Below are 16,922 nucleotides of genomic sequence, written 5' to 3' on the forward strand. Positions count from 1 at the left end.
TGGTTTTTTATCTGTTTGTGACAATCTATACATGTTAGAAACTGTAGCTTCATTTAATGAAACCTTGCAAGTTAATTCAAGAGGTGCAAAACGTAAATTAACTAATGATGATTCAGCTCTGTTATGGCATAGACGTTTAGGTCATATCTCTCAAAAGAGAATTGAAAAGCTTGTGTCAAATGAGATATTAAGTCCTCTTGATATGACTGACTTTAATGTTTGTGTTAGTTGTATTAAAGGGAAACAAACGAGTGTAAGGAGATTTGAAGCTAACCGAGCGACGGAAGTCCTTGAATTGATACATACTGATATTTGTGGACCATTCCCTACAGCAGCTTGGAATGGTCAACAATATTATATATCATTCATTGACGATTTCTCGCGTTATGCCTACATATATCTCATTCAAGAGAAGTCACAATCTTTGGACGTGTTCAAATCCTTTAAAGCTGAAGTTGAAAATCAGCTTGATAAAAAGATTAAGGCCGTCAGATCCGATCGTGGGGGTGAATATTATGGTCGGTATGACGGGTCAGGTGAACAACGTCCAGGACCATTTGCTAAATTCCTAAGAGAATGCGGTATTGTTCCTCAGTACACCATGCCGGGTTCGCCTAACATGAATGGTGTTGCTGAAAGACGAAACCGCACACTTAAGGACATGGTAAGGAGCATGATTGCAAATTCAAGCTTACCAGAATCTCTTTGGGGTGAAGCACTAAAGACAACAGCTTATATCCTTAACAGGGTACCTACTAAGGCGACGACTAACAAAACCCCATATGAGTGTTGGACAGGCCGAAAACCTGTATTAACACATTTACATGTATGGGGGTGTCCAGCTGAGGCAAGGCCATACAGGCCAAATGAAAAGAAATTGGACTCTAAGACTGTTAGTTGTTATTTTGTTGGATATCCTAAAAGGTCAAGGGGGTACAAATTTTATGATCCTACGGTAAAGACAATTTTTGAAACGGGAAATGCCCGGTTTTTCGAGGATATAGAGTGTGTGAGGAAAGATAAGGAAAACATTGTCTTTGAAGAAGAATTTGTTTCTATTCCTTTGGTTTCACTTGATTTTAATCAAGTGGATAATGAAAAGGACAATGTGCTTTCTGAACCTATTCAAGAAGAAATTCTGGAAGAACAAACTCAACAATCTCGAGAAACTATGCCATTACGAAGGTCCACTAGAGAAAGAAGGAGTACGATTTCAGACGATTATTACGTATTCTTACAAGAACATGAGGACATAGACGAAGTAAAAGATGACCCTGTCACTTTCAACCAAGTCATTAAGAGTTCTGATTCTCAAAAATGGATTGATGCCATGAATGAGGAGTTAAAGTCTATGAAGGACAATGACGTTTGGGATCTCGTTCCGTTACCTGCAGGTTCGAAACCCGTTGGTTGTAAATGGATTTTTAAATCCAAAAGGGATTCGAATGGTAACATTGAGAGATTCAAAGCACGTCTTGTTGCTAAGGGTTTTACTCAAAAGGAAGGCATCGACTATAAGGAAACTTTTTCTCCGGTATCTACGAAAGATTCCTTTAGAACTATAATGGCACTCGTAGCTCATTATGATTTAGAGTTACATCAGATGGATGTTAAGACTGCGTTCCTTAATGGCGACATTAATGAAACAATATATATGGTGCAACCCGAGTTCTTTGATTCTGATAATTCAAAGGACTTAGTTTGTAAACTGAAGAAATCCATCTACGGGCTAAAGCAAGCTTCCCGTCAATGGTATTACAAATTTCATCAAGCTGTTATCTCATATGGTTTTGAGGCAAATAAAGTTGATGATTGTATATACCATAAATTTAGTGGGAATAAAATTATGTTTCTGATTTTATATGTTGATGACATATTATTGGCATGCAATGATATAGGCTTATTGCACGACACTAAGAAATTTCTTTCAGCGAAATTTGAAATGAAAGATCTTGGTGACGCTTCTTTTGTATTAAGAATTCAGATATATCGAGATCGTGGTCAAGGTATACTTGGATTATCACAAAAGAACTATATCGAGAAGGTTTTAAAAAGGTTTGGCATGCATGAATGTAAAGCAGGAGATACCCCTGTGGCTAAAGGAGACAAAATAGATAAAAGTCAATGCCCTTCAAGTGACTTTGAAGCCAAAGAAATGCAAAAGATTCCTTATGATTCTGCAGTAGGAAGCTTAATGTATGCTCAAGTATGCACGCGTCCGGATATAGCGTACATAGTTGGCATGTTAGGAAGATACTTGAATAATCCTGGATTGGATCATTGGAAGGCTGTAAAAAGAGTATTCAGGTATTTACAAAGAACTAAGGAATATATGCTCACATACAAGAAATCAGATCAGCTTGAGATCATAGGGTACACTGATTCTGATTTTGCTGGATGCAAAGATGACTTGAAGTCAACATCAGGCTATATTTTCCTTTTAGCTGGAGGAGCTATCTCTTGGAAGAGTGCTAAACAGAAACTTACAGCTTCTTCAACTATGGCAGCTGAATTTATAGCATGCTATGAAGCATCTAATCAAGCATTATGGCTGAATAATTTTATTATGGGATTACAAGTCAAAGAGATCGAAAGACCACTTAAGATACTATGTGATAATCAGTCAGCTGTAATGTTCTCTAACAACAATAGGAGTTTCTCAAAGTCTAAGTTTGTAGACATCAAGTTTCTGGTTGTTAAGGAAAGAGTTCAGGATGGTCAAATATCTATAGAACACATTGGAACAGACTTCATGATAGCGGATCCGCTCACTAAGGGATTACAACCCAAGGTCTTTCATAAGCATGTTGCCCATATGGGGGTTGTATCTCTTAGAGATATTGAAGTTTAGTGGGAGTCTGTATGTTTTTTGGGATACTATTCTATGGATATTTGTAATATATATTTTGGTTTAATCATTTTGGTATTAATTTTGGTGTTCATTTAGTCCATTTTGGCTATTTTTATGGATCTCAATACAGTTTTTGTTGGACCAGTTGAAAATAGGCATGTTGATGCAGCGTGCGTGGCTAGGATGAACCTTTATCAAGATTCGTTGATTCTTACGAATACCGAAAGTTGATAGATATTGAGGAAACCTCGTTTTCTAATTAATAATCTTCCCTTCACAAAGTGTTTTAAGATTCTTTTAAATACTCAAACCCTAGCTTGCAAAAGAAGTAAACAACTTTTAATAAATTGCAAAAAAACACCCGAAACTAATAAAAATGCGATTTTGAGCCCCTAAACGTTTCCGCCCGAAAAACACTAGGCAATCGTCGAAATCTGACACTTGCGAGATATTTTCGGATGCTGCAACTTTCGCATAAACGCCTCTTCGACTCGCACCGCATCATTCCCCCCAGGGTAGAAAAGATTCGTCCTCGAATCTGGAACCGCATCATCCTCATCAGAAGAAGACTCACCCACAAAAGGAACAAGATGCTTCACATTGAACACATCAGAGGTACGCACATGGCTGGGAAGGCGTAAACGATAAGCATTGGGGTTGATCTTCTCCACAATCTCAACATGACCAATCTTCTTAGCAGCAAGCTTGTTATATTCATGAGCTGGAAAACGATCCTTAGTCAGAATAGCCCACACAAAGTCACCAACTTCAAAATCAACAGCACGCCTTCTCGAATCAGCCTTCTCCTTGTACTTGGCAGTAGCAACAACCAAACGGTCATGAGTGGTCTGATGAACCTGAGCCAACTGGCCAACAAAATCCGCAGCAGTGGAATGAGGACGCACCTTGCTGGGCAGCGCTAACAAATCAAGAGGAGCACGCGGAGACAGCCCGTAAATCACATGGAAAGGACTGAAACCAGTGGAGCGATTAACAGCATGATTGTGAGCAAACTTCCCAATGAAAGGGCGAAGAGCCTGGTTCATCACACGCATAAAGGTGCTAGGAGCATTCGACAGACCAAACGGCATAACCAGCCACTCATATAAGCCCTCACGAGTCTTAAAGGCAGTCTTCCACTCATCACCCATGCGAATACGAATCTGATGGTATCCACTCTTGAGATCCAGTTTGCTAAACACAGAAGCACCACCCAACTGATCCAACAAGTCATCCAATCGGGGAATAGGAAACCGATAACGCACTGTAATCTTGTTGATAGCACGACTATCAATGCACATACGCCAAGACCCATCCTTTTTTGGGGTAAGAAGGGCCGGGACAGCACAGGGACTAAGGCTCTCTCGAATGTGTCCCTTAGCCAGCAAGTCCTCCACCTGTCTACGCAACTCTTCATGTTCTTTGGGACTCATGCGGTAATGAGGACGGTTGGGTAGGGCAACACCTGGAACCAAGTCAATGTGATGCTGGATATCACGCAAAGGAGGCAAGGCACAAGGCAGATTCTCAGGAAAAACATCTGCAAACTCCTGTAACAGCGGCTGCACTGGAATAGGCACCTCAGAACTAGCACCACAGGTAATCAGCGAACAAAATAGAGCAAACACCATGCCCGATTCGACCATGGCGGTCTGAAAAGGACCCCGAGACAACAAGGTGGTAGGGGGGACGCATGATGAGTGGGGGCAGCACCCTTCTTGGGCTGATTTGGCATCAACACAATCTTGGTACCATGAAATAAGAACGTGTAGGTATTAACACGCCCATCATGTATAACAGAATGATCAAACTGCCAAGGGCGACCAAGTAAAAGGTGACAAGCATCCATAGGAACCACATCACAATATATAACATCACAATAATGGGAACCAATGGAAAAATTAACAAGTACGCGCTTGGAAACTGTAACATCCGTACCTTGACTCAGCCAGGACAGGCGATAAGGCTTGGGGTGAGGTTCAGTGGACAGACCCAGCTTCGAAACTGCAACCTCAGAAATCACATTCTCACAACTCCCAGCATCAATGATGAAGGTGCAAACTTTGCCACCGATGGTACAAGTGGAATGGAACAGATTATTGCGTAACCACTCGTTGTCAGGAGCACGAGGGGTTAAACATGATCGACGAATCACCAAAAGGGAGCCAACATCACCAGAAACATACTCCTCCACTGCCTCATCATCATAAACATCATACACTGGGGCTGAATCTGAAGGAAGAGCAGAGTCAGGATCATCCACCTCAGTAAAAAGACCACGATTGGTGGACTTTGGGTTGCGACACTCTGCTTGGCGATGGCCAACTTCACCACAATTGAAACAACGCAAGCCACCGGGACGTCCCTGCGGGGGGGCTGTAGTGCTGCGAGGGGGGCTGGGGTGGGATGGGCCGGCTGGGAAGAAGAACCAATGCCACTAGTGGGGACAACCTGTTTTCCAAAGCTACCCGAACCGCGTCTAGCTAGCTGTTTCTCAGCCTGTGAAGCACGCTGATGTGCCTCAGAAACAGTCAAGGGATCAAACATATTCAAAATATCCTGCAACTGGAGGCGAAGGCCACCAATATAGCGAGAAACCAACTGGAGAGGGGACTCAGACAGGTCAACACGAGCCACAAAGGTGTAAAACTCAGTGGAATAGTCATCCACGGAACGAGAACCCTGACGAAGATTCTGGAACCGCTGGTACAGGTTACGTTCGTAATTATATGGTAGAAACGCAGCCCTAATATGCTTCCTGAATTTGTCCCAATTCGTGAGCTTTGCCTTACCATGACGAACACGTGTCTGTTTCAACTATTGCCACCATGCTTGTGCACGACCATGTAAGCGGATCGTAACAAGGGGTACACGACGATCTGCAGGAACTTCCTTGAAATCCAGAATCTCTTCAACCTGAGAAAGCCAATCAATAAACTCTTCCGGTGGTAGACTACCATCGAACTTAGGGATGTCCACCCTAAAAGCCTGCTCCCAGCGATGATTGGGGCGTTCAGGGGATCGATTCCGAAGACCACCGAGAGGGTTTTCATCTGTCATCGTAACATCATCTTCAGGGTGGTGCATGTGCATAGATGCATCCATCCGTTGCGTCAACCATTCAACCTGCCGCCTCAAATCGTCGTTATCACGGCGAAACTCAGCGTTTTCACGTCGCAACTCAGCAAGGTCACCATCATCAGCACCAGGGGTAGGGTTGCGCGGCTGTCTTCGGGGCGGCATACCTCAGGGTCGACTGGAAACTGATACCAACTGATGCAGCGTGCGTGGCTAGGATGAACCTTTATCAAGATTCGTTGATTCTTACGAATACCGAAAGTTGATAGATATTGAGGAAACCTCGTTTTCTAATTAATAATCTTCCCCTCACAAAGTGTTTTAAGATTCTTTTAAATACTCAAACCCTAGCTTGCAAAAGAAGTAAACAACTTTTAATAAATTGCAAAAAAACACCCGAAACTAATAAAAATGCGATTTTGAGCCCCTAAACGTTTCCGCCCGAAAAACACTAGGCAATCGTCGAAATCTAACACTTGCGAGATATTTTCGGATGCTGCAACTTTCGCATAAACGCCTCTTCGACTCGCACCGCATCACATGTTAAATCACATTACATGTAATTTCCATGCTACACATCCATATTTGATCTATGTCATTTGGTTATATTAATGCTTGTGATCATTGATCGGTTAAGCTACGATAATGATAACGAAAGCCGCTTTGGTTCTGCATTTGATATAATCAATGGACAAGATTGTTTGAATATATTCTTTTAGATAATAACAAAATTTGATATCATAAGGATAATGTATAATTGTTTAGTTCATAATTTAATCCAAGTGGGAGATTGTTAGAATTATATGGATTTATAATTCTAAAATGGATTTAAATTATTTGACTAAAGGTTATATATGTTATTATTATTAAGCTAAATCAATTTTAAGTGATTTATAAAGATTAAGGGATTTTGGAGTATATTGAAAGTAATATGGATAATTTATATATGTGTAGATACCTTGGGATAATTTTATATTTTGTGATGGTCAAAATAAAATTATCAAATAAAGCATATAAAATGGGTTATGGTCCCCAATTCACTCTCACCTACAATCTTTGGAGCCTCCATCGATCCATAAAGAGAGAAGAAGGTGATTGCTGAGTTTGGAAGATCAAAACACCCAATCTTCTGTGATAGACAGAGGATAATGGATCAATGTATTTTTCTCACTCTAATAGTTTGCCTGTAGTCTTCAACTAAAAGATTATGGATGATAGGTTTCTTCCTCTAATGATTTAGTTTGTATTCTAAGATTTATTCACTTAGTTTTTAGAATTGGATCTAACATATATCGGTATTACCAACGTAGGTCGTTGTCCTCCGTACCCTAACTCCAAATCTTAGAACCGAGGCTTAACAGTGCGAGTGAATAAATTTCAGATGTTATACAATTTTTGTTACCTTCACTAGAAAAGTAGTAAAACACAGTTTTTAGTGTCGATTTGAGAAGTGGGACATTTACCTAAAATATTTTAGCATATATATGCCAAAAGACGTCACAGTTCAATAATGGGGACATACGACTATATATGTATTCCAATTGCAACTATGAGAGAGTGACTTTTATTCAAGTGTTTTTTTTAGACTTTTAGGCCACGGTTCAGATCATCCATTCCTACATTCAATATTATTATGGTGTAAGTCAACAACCAAATTAATTAACAGAAATATAACTTTAATTGAATGTTTTCATAATTTAGTTAACTCATTTCTCTTATTTAAATAATCTTTGATTATATGAGTTATGGAAAATTTAGTTAATTTTTTAAATATTTAATGAGATATAGTTTCTTTTATAAAATAATAAAAGCTATTTTAATATTTTAGTTAATTATTCTTGTATAATATTTAATTTTAATATTATATTTATGTATTATTATTTTAACATTATTAAATATAGTAATTATATATTTTTTATACATAATATTATATTATTATTGTTCAATAAAAATGAAAATAATTAATAAGACAACAAATCTAGAAAAGGACAAGTGAGACGAATCTAGAAAAGACGGGTAGGACCTTCTTTTCTAACTCAATTAGAAAAATAAAGTAAACTGCTACGTTTTGATGACAATGGCATAGGATATCCGAACTTCTCAATTTAACGCGTTTCATCCCTCTCTTTTAATTTTTCTTTATATATATCTTGTAATAACTATCATTGGTAGATAGATATATATAAAAGAATTTGGGGGATAACATCTTCACTCACTCATTCCTCTTATTAATAATAATCAAATATATATGAAGAAAATATGCAGCGGTCTCATCATGATCACCTCTTTGATGTCAGTTATAATAATATCTTCTTCTTTTTGTAATTCTATGGCCACGGCAGCAGCCATACCCAATTTTAATAATATTGGCGCCGACCAGTCTGCTCTCCTAGCCCTGAAATCCCACGTCACTTCCGACCCATTCCACCTCCTGGAAAATAACTGGACGGGTGGCACTACTCATGACGTCGTCTGCAGTTGGGTCGGAGTTAAGTGCGGCCTCCGCCATCGACGAGTCACCTCCCTGGACCTCAATAGCATGGGTCTCGTCGGCACCATCCCCCCGCAGATGGGTAATCTGTCGTTCCTCCTACGCCTCGATCTCTCCAACAATAGTTTCCACGGGACACTGCCGGAGGAGATGTCTGGGCTCCGGCGGCTGAAGTATGTCAGCGTCGCGTATAATGGTTTTGGCGGGAAAGTGCCGCAGTGGCTGGGAAACTGTTCGGAGCTTGAACAAATCTATTTTCAGAATAATAGCTTCTCAGGTAATTATTATTATTATTATTATTATTGAACATTTTGTGAAAGCTAACATATAAAAAAATGAATAAGTGAGGTTTTAAATTAGTGAAGATATAATAAAAAGTTGTGGATTTAGCATTGATTGTGGTGAGCTCGTGAATAACAGGAATTCCGGAAGAGATTGGAAGATTGCAGAAGCTGAAGGTGTTGTTATTAGAGTTTAATCAGCTGACGGGCACAATTCCGTTGTCCCTCTTCAACGTTTCGAGCTTACAAACTATTGGACTGAGCTACAATGACTTGTCTGGCGAGCTTCCAGCGGATTTGTGCCATTATCTTCCCGACCTGGAAGTCCTCTTCTTGGCTGCGAACCAGTTAGAGGGACCAATCCCATCCTCCATCGGCAGATGCTCCAAGCTTCGGCTCCTTAATCTCTCTATTAATAGATTCCTTGGCCAGATTCCCACGGAGATAGGAAACATGACCAACCTTGAGCAAATCAGTATTTGCTCAACTAGTTTGACAGGTACGTACGTACGTACTATCTTCTGTTTCATCCTAATAATATTATTAATTATCAACAACAATTTCCATATATAGGTCCAATTCCACGTGAGATAGGAAAACTTGTCAATTTGAGAGAAGTGTATCTTTGGCGCAATGGACTCACTGGACCTATTCCAAATGAAATTTGGAATTCTTCCTTTCTCAATTATGTAGATCTTAGGGAGAACAACATCACAGGTACAGATATTTGTATCCCCATTGAGAACAACCTCATATCTTAAATTACTATTTAACTAACATGCATCTATATATGGCAGCAGGTGCTATCCCAGAGGAGGGATTTGACAAGCTTCACAATTTAGAGACATTGATAATTCAATCTAATAAACTAACTGGTTCTATTCCTCAATCAATATTCAACTCCTCCATATTGCAAGTACTTTCATTGGTCAACAACCAGCTTTCTGGCAATCTCCCACCAAATTTAGGCCTTTCTGCCCCCAATCTTGAACAAATATATCTGGGCTTGAATCAGTTCAGTGGTGTCATCCCAAACTCCATCTCCAATGCTTCAAAGCTGACCCATCTAAGCCTCTCTGGAAATCAGTTCAGCGGTCCAATTCCTAGCTCACTTGGTAATTTGAGGCTACTTCAAGATGTATCCTTGGCTAATAACAACTTTACTGGAGACCGCGAGTTGAAATTCCTGATGTCTTTGACAAACTGTAGGTACTTACAAAATATAGCGATAGGCAGGAATCCTCTAAATGGAATCCTCCCATCTTCCATTGGCAACCTCTCCACTTCTCTCCAAAGCTTTTATTTCTATCGTTCTGGAATTAAGGGCCACATCCCTCCAGAAATTGGTAACTTAACAGGATTGGAGACTTTATCTTTTGGCTACAACCAGCTGACCGGTTCACTTCCCGACACTCTCAAAGAACTAAGGAACCTCCAAGCATTCGGTGCCTCTTCTAACGGTTTACAAGGACCCTTTCCCAGTTGGCTCTGTGACTTACGGGCATTAAGCATTTTACAATTAGATGGAAATGAGTTTTCTGGCCCGTTGCCAGCTTGTTTGTCAAATATTAGCTCTCTTAGGGAATTCTATGTATCTTCAAATAGACTAGTTTCCGACATTCCTTCAAGCATTTTTAGTCTTCCCAACCTTTTGATCCTCGATCTCTCAAACAATTCATTTACCGGGCATCTGTCCCCTGATATTGGGAACCTAAAAGTTGCTACAACTATAAACATATCCTATAACAAACTCTCCAGCGAATTGCCGGTCACAATTGGAGGCCTAACGAACTTGATAAATCTTTCTTTATCAGATAACAAATTCCAAGGACCTATTCCTGAGTCACTTGGCAAGATGCTGAGTTTGGAAAACCTAGATCTTTCCGAAAACGAACTTTCAGGTGCGATTCCAAAATCTCTGGAGGCACTTGTTTATCTCAAGTCCTTTAATGTTTCTTTCAATCACTTGAGAGGAGAAATTCCTTCAAAAGGGCCTTTCCTTAACTTCAGTAATGGGTCGTTTATGGGCAACAAAGCGTTGTGCGGATCTTCCACCCTGCAACTGCAATATCCCCCATGCCCGACCAGTTCTCCTCGGAAGAAAAAACAAAACCATCTTGTTATTCTATACATTCTATTGCCAATTGGCGTGGTGGTGGTGGCGTTGTTTATCATTTTCTTAGTAATGCTTAGAACACGGTCAAAGAAAAAGATTGATCAGCAAGGCGGTCTCCCCTCACCTCTAAAGCCTCTTGAAAGGATATCTTACGATAACCTGTTTCGTGCCACCGAAGGATTCAGTCACAGCAACTTGATCGGAGTTGGCGGGTATTCTTCAGTGTATAAAGGACTGCACAGAGACGGAACCACTATAGCTGTAAAGGTATTCGACCTGAAGGTGGAAGGAGGTTTTAAGAGCTTTGATACGGAATGCGAGGTGTTGAAAAGCATTCAACACCGAAATATTGTGGGAGTGTTGACTAGTTGTTCTAGACCCGATTTCAAGGCACTTGTGTTGGAATACATGCCTAATGGGAGTCTTGATAAGTGGTTGTACTCTCACAACTATTTCTTGGACACGTTGAAGAGACTAGATATAATGATCGATGTGGCTTGTGCTTTGGAATATCTGCATCACGGGTTTATAAGTCCGTTGGCACACTGTGATTTGAAGCCGGGGAATGTTCTTCTCGACCAAGACATGGTGGGTCATATAAGTGACTTTGGCATTTCTAAGCTTTTAAGTGTGGATGATAGTATTGCTCAAACTAGGACACTGGCTACAATTGGATATATTGCCCCAGGTATGTAATGACTCATATTTTGGTAATGTGATTTGAATGGTTTAGCTTATTATATTTGGTTTGATTGTGTGTAGAATATGGGAGGGAAGGTTTGGTTTCCATAAAATGTGATGTGTACAGCTATGGAATCATGCTTATGGAAACATTTACAAGAACAAGGCCAACAGATGAGAGGTTTGATGAGGAGGAAGGGGGAGGATTAAGTTTGAAGAAATGGGTGAAGGATTCTTCAGTAGAGGAGATAATAGATGCCAATTTGGTGAGGATGGGGGAAAAGAACATAAATGGTACTCTGGAATGCGTATCAGCCATTATGGATTTGGCTTTGGCTTGCTCTGCTGAATCTCCTGAAGAGAGGGTTGACATCAAACTGGTCCTGACGACTCTGAGGAAGATCAGACTGATGTTTATTGGGTAACATGATCCAACTTTTATTGATAACCTGAAACATTGATGAACTATGGGCCGAAACTAAAAATCTAAGCATATGAGGTAATTAATCTTTGTTCTTGTAATGTTGTCCATTTGATAAACTGTCAATCTTTGTTCTGCATCTGCATTTTTAAACAATTGATTTTTAAATTAATCTTCTAACAATTTTGTTAATTTGATATTTTACATAATGGAGGAGAATGAGGTTTCTCTGGATTTGTAAAGTCTCCCTTATATTGAAGGACTCTTAACATTTTCAACAATCGACTGTAGTTCAGCCAAGAATATTAAAACATAAGTATAAGTTTAAACAAATTCTAAATTCAAATTTGTTTGTTTAAAATTTGGAATGAAATGTGAATTTGTAATTGTGGATGAATATCGAAGATGATCCAATATGATGCGGCCGATGAAGAGTTCCAAGTCATGGAATGGGAGGGGAGGGGAGGGTCGCGTCGGGTCGGTCTTCCCACAGCAGAAGAAGACCCAACTCCTTTGTCTCAACCTAATCCCTACGCCCAGAACCAATTAGTAAAACACAGCGGGACAGACTTGGTTGGATAGGGACTTCAACAGCCATTCGACACCACCTACTGACTTTGGAATACAACTCTGCCATATTAGATTAAAATCATTTAAATAATTAAAATTAATAAAAAATAATTTAATTTATAATATTTTAATTTATTAATCAAAATATTAAAATATTATTTATTTTAAATTATTATTATTTATTTTATTATTACATATTAATATTATTTAAATATTTTTATTAAATAAATTTCTATCTATTCAAAATTATCATTAATTATTATTTTTATTTTATTTATTTTAAACACTAATTCTAAGTAAATTTAATTTAAATATATATTTTTTAACTATTATAAATTAAGAAAATATATTATATTATTAATATTTATTTTATATTTTATGATATGTGAAATCTCTAAATTCAAATATATTTTTTAATATTTTGTATCTAAATAATTATAATTAATTATTTAGAAAAATAATATAATATATTATTGCTTTGATATAATATTATATATTATATATACTTTTAATATTAATGTTTTTTACCATTTTTATAAATTATTAATAATGAATAACTCATTATTCAATTATTGTTACTAATAAATAATGAACTAAAAAAATTACATTTTAATTTAATTATTTTTTTCTAACTTATTATAAAAGCTTTAACTTTATATCATGTCATATAGAATTTTCTATATTCTTAATTATTTTATTATTTTTAATTTTTTTTGTTAATGACTTTTTTTTAATTCTCTTTCTATTTTTTAAGTATTTTTTATTCTTTTTTATATTATTTATTACTGTCTTAGTAGAAAACATTTATTGATTAATTTTTTTTATATTCACTCTTCTTATATTTTTTTGTGTGTCTTATTTAAATAATAATTATCAAAATACTTTGTAATGTATTATTTGAATAATTTATAAAAACTTTAAATAATATATATAAACATTTTTTATTTTAAAATTATTATTATATATATATATAATGATAAAACAAGTTTATTTTAAAATTTAATTTAAATATTTTATTATTGAATTGAATAATATAATTTATAAGAATATAACGAAATAATTATTATTATTTTAACCTCATAATTTTTTAAAATCATCATTTTAGAGATATTTTAATTTAACTTATAAATTATATTTATTATGCAATAAATTATTGTAATAATATTTGAAAAATTAATATAATAAAATACATTTTTATTGTAAAACTCAATATTCTTATTCTCCTTTAAACTTAGTCATTAATTATTTATTATTTATATAACTTATAGAAAAAAATTGTAATGGTTAATATTTAAAAGAAATAAATATTTCTATTTCCTAGATACTATTAATATATATATATATATAATATTATAATATTATAATAAACTCAGAAAATAATATTAAAAACATATATAAACTTTAAGATGCCTCTACCCTAATAAATATTCAAACTAACCTGAATCTTAAAAAAAAGTTCTCCATGTCAATGAATCACCACTTCTTTCTCTATCAAAAAGTTTTTAAAACAAATTAGAGTGTATGTAACACTCATTAATACGGTTTAGTAGGTTATGTCAATATATTTACCCATATTATTGACTAATAATAATTTTATATTTATTTTTTACTCTATTCCTTTATATATATATATATATATATATATATATTTATAATTTAATATATATATATATATTTATCTAATATATATTTTTTGTAAATTAATTAATTTATTCTTTTATTATTATTATTATTATTATTATTTATTTTTAAAATATATAAATATATAAACTAGTTAACATATTGCAAAATATATATTTTAAAATATACAACTAATATTTAAAATTTTAACTCGTGTCATTTGAATAAGTTGGAACTTTAAATTATATGACGGGATAAAACATATTCATTATGTATTTTTATAGGATTAATCTTAAAAATAACTATTCACTTAATTATAATAATTGATCTTATAAAATAATAACTAATCAATAAAGTTAAATTATTTTTATGGATTTTAACATTAAACTATTATATATATGTCTATTATTCTTTAAAAGTGTTAAAAATATAAAAATTATATAGATATCTAATATTCAAGGTTGAACAATTTTAGTCCTTTGAAGTTTTGTTCTAAATTGACAAAGTTTTAAAAACTTCTTAGAGGTATTTTTTTTTCTAACTAATTTGTTATGCCTAGAAATCAAATGTTATTAATAAACATTTTATATTTATTTGTTTTTGGAATCAAATATTTTTTAAATGATTAATTTTAAACTAATAAAAGTTGTTTGAATATTGAAATAATATGTGATGTTTAAATATAAATAAATTTTGTATTTGTTTTTTTTTTTAAACTTCGAGCTAAATGATTTTGTGTATGGACTACCATTATGAATATATTTATATTTTAATTATAGTATTTATTTTTAAGATTTAAGTTGTTTAAAGGGTCAACTAAGAATTTAATCAAGTTATGCTGAAAAAAGAAGTTAGTAATGACAATTAAAAACGCTTAAACAATAACCGATTTGATTCCATTTGGAACAGATTTTTCGGTTTTTATCCTGACGTGTCAGGTAAATTCATTCAAAGTGAAACACACTACTTAAATTTATCAAAAAAATTCAGATCAATGATATATCAGGTAAGAATATCCACTCCACAATCCAAACCAACTCATTGTTATACTTAAGAAAAATACAAATAAAAGTGAGAAAATTAATTTTTTTTAACAAATAAATTAATTATAAAAAAATGCTAATCACTACTTTGATTCAAATAAAGTTTTCACTGAAGCAATGTATGAAATTAGGCCCAATGCAGACCCTCTAACGCTTTTCATATATATATATATATATATATAATGCCGGCCCGAGTTTTTGGCTGCCAAAATTTCTTTTTGATCAGATTAAAACTCATTACCAGATAAAAAAATATTTGTTTACCTACTAAATCACTGGACTATATCTATTTATGTTTAAAAAAATATTATTTTATTTTTTTTACCTTGAATTATTTTTATAAACAAAATGAAACTTTGGCTTTATAATAAGTCCATTAACAATCTAATCAAATATATTAAATAAATAAACTTAACAACTAATTAACAAATAAACTAGGTCTAGTCAAAACAGAGATAATAAATTACAAAATAAAAGGAGACTTAAGTCATTTGACAATTAAACCATAATCTTTTAAATTACATCTTGACATCCTCCCTTAAATTAGAGATTTTCATTGTTCAATTTAATTAATTTCATGATCTTAACCAACACCTAAAAAATAAGCAACTTTACATAAACATCAAACTTTATTGGTTTTGTCACAATATATGCAAATTGATCTTCTAACTTACCATACTCAAGTTCCACAATATGTCACGGGTGAGTTTAATTTATGCGTGGTTTTTGTAGGTCATGACCAAAGTTCGTTTTAACTGTGACGCTATTGTGTTGATTTTGAAAATGTGAGAGTGAATGGGAGTTAATTTTAAGATAATCTAAAAATTAAGTTAAAAAATATGATGCTTTTTAAACAACTACATAACTTATCATCCCTAGACAACTCATTCTTCATCCCATATTTTATAGTTTATAAAGAGCTATTTTTAAAATAATTAAATTTTCAAAAGTAGTTGATTTCGAATTTTAATAAGTTAAATATCCTTGCGCTTCCGGATACTGCTGCACGCATATGACTGAGAAAACTTGCCAAACTCTACGTCTGAATAGATTTGTTGACGCTTAGGACCGAAAAAACTAACATTAGACTCGCGGCTGGTTTTCACTCGACCAAAAAAACCGTTGTCTCCCTTCCCACATCAAACATAGTATCTCTTTGAAGTTTAGACTTTATCTCTCACAAATCTCGGAGATGTACGGTGAAAATTGACTTTATACCAAATGATAACTCAAAATATCTAAAAGTTTAAATAATTTTATAATAAAATGAAATTTTGGTTTAATACCATAGCCAACTAACAAGTAATTAAAAAATTAAGTAAATTGACTAAGTCTAATCTAATATATAAAATAAATAAACCTAACAACTAATTAGTATAGTCAAACTTAATTAGTTCGATTTAGTTTATTCAAATAATTAAAAAAATAAACATTATTTCACTCTCCCTCTCAGAAGACAAATCATTTATTCATTAACTAAAATACTAATTATTTTAAATTATTATTTTATATTTTATTTATATATATTAACCCATTTTAAATTTATTTTAAAAAAAAATATCACCATCTTCTTAAAATATGGTCAATCATTAATTTTTTAAATAACCTCTACCTACCTAGCCTAATAAATTAGAAATAATTTAAAGGTGGAAAATTAGAAATAATTTAAAAGGTGTCTTTTTCCAATTAAACCATAATCTTCATAATGTCTTCCTGACAGACATATTATTGATGTCGAGATGGTTTCAAGTTTCAACCAATATTCATTGA

At 34.5% G+C, this 16,922-nt stretch overlaps 1 protein-coding gene across 1 annotated transcript; it reads left to right on the plus strand.

The window, feature by feature from the left end:
• Positions 1-8,140: 8,140 nt before the first annotated feature.
• Positions 8,141-12,127, plus strand: LOC124915207 (probable LRR receptor-like serine/threonine-protein kinase At3g47570). The gene is made up of 5 exons (XM_047455883.1): positions 8,141-8,697; positions 8,841-9,200; positions 9,275-9,418; positions 9,499-11,505; positions 11,580-12,127. The coding sequence occupies exons 1-5, from the start codon at positions 8,178-8,180 to the stop codon at positions 11,921-11,923; spliced, it is 3,375 nt and encodes a 1,124-aa protein (XP_047311839.1). The 5' UTR covers positions 8,141-8,177; the 3' UTR covers positions 11,924-12,127.
• The last annotated feature ends 4,795 nt before the right edge of the window (positions 12,128-16,922 follow it).

The sequence above is a fragment of the Impatiens glandulifera genome, chromosome 9 (genome assembly GCF_907164915.1).
Source record: "Impatiens glandulifera chromosome 9, dImpGla2.1, whole genome shotgun sequence".
Lineage (NCBI taxonomy): Eukaryota > Viridiplantae > Streptophyta > Magnoliopsida > Ericales > Balsaminaceae > Impatiens > Impatiens glandulifera.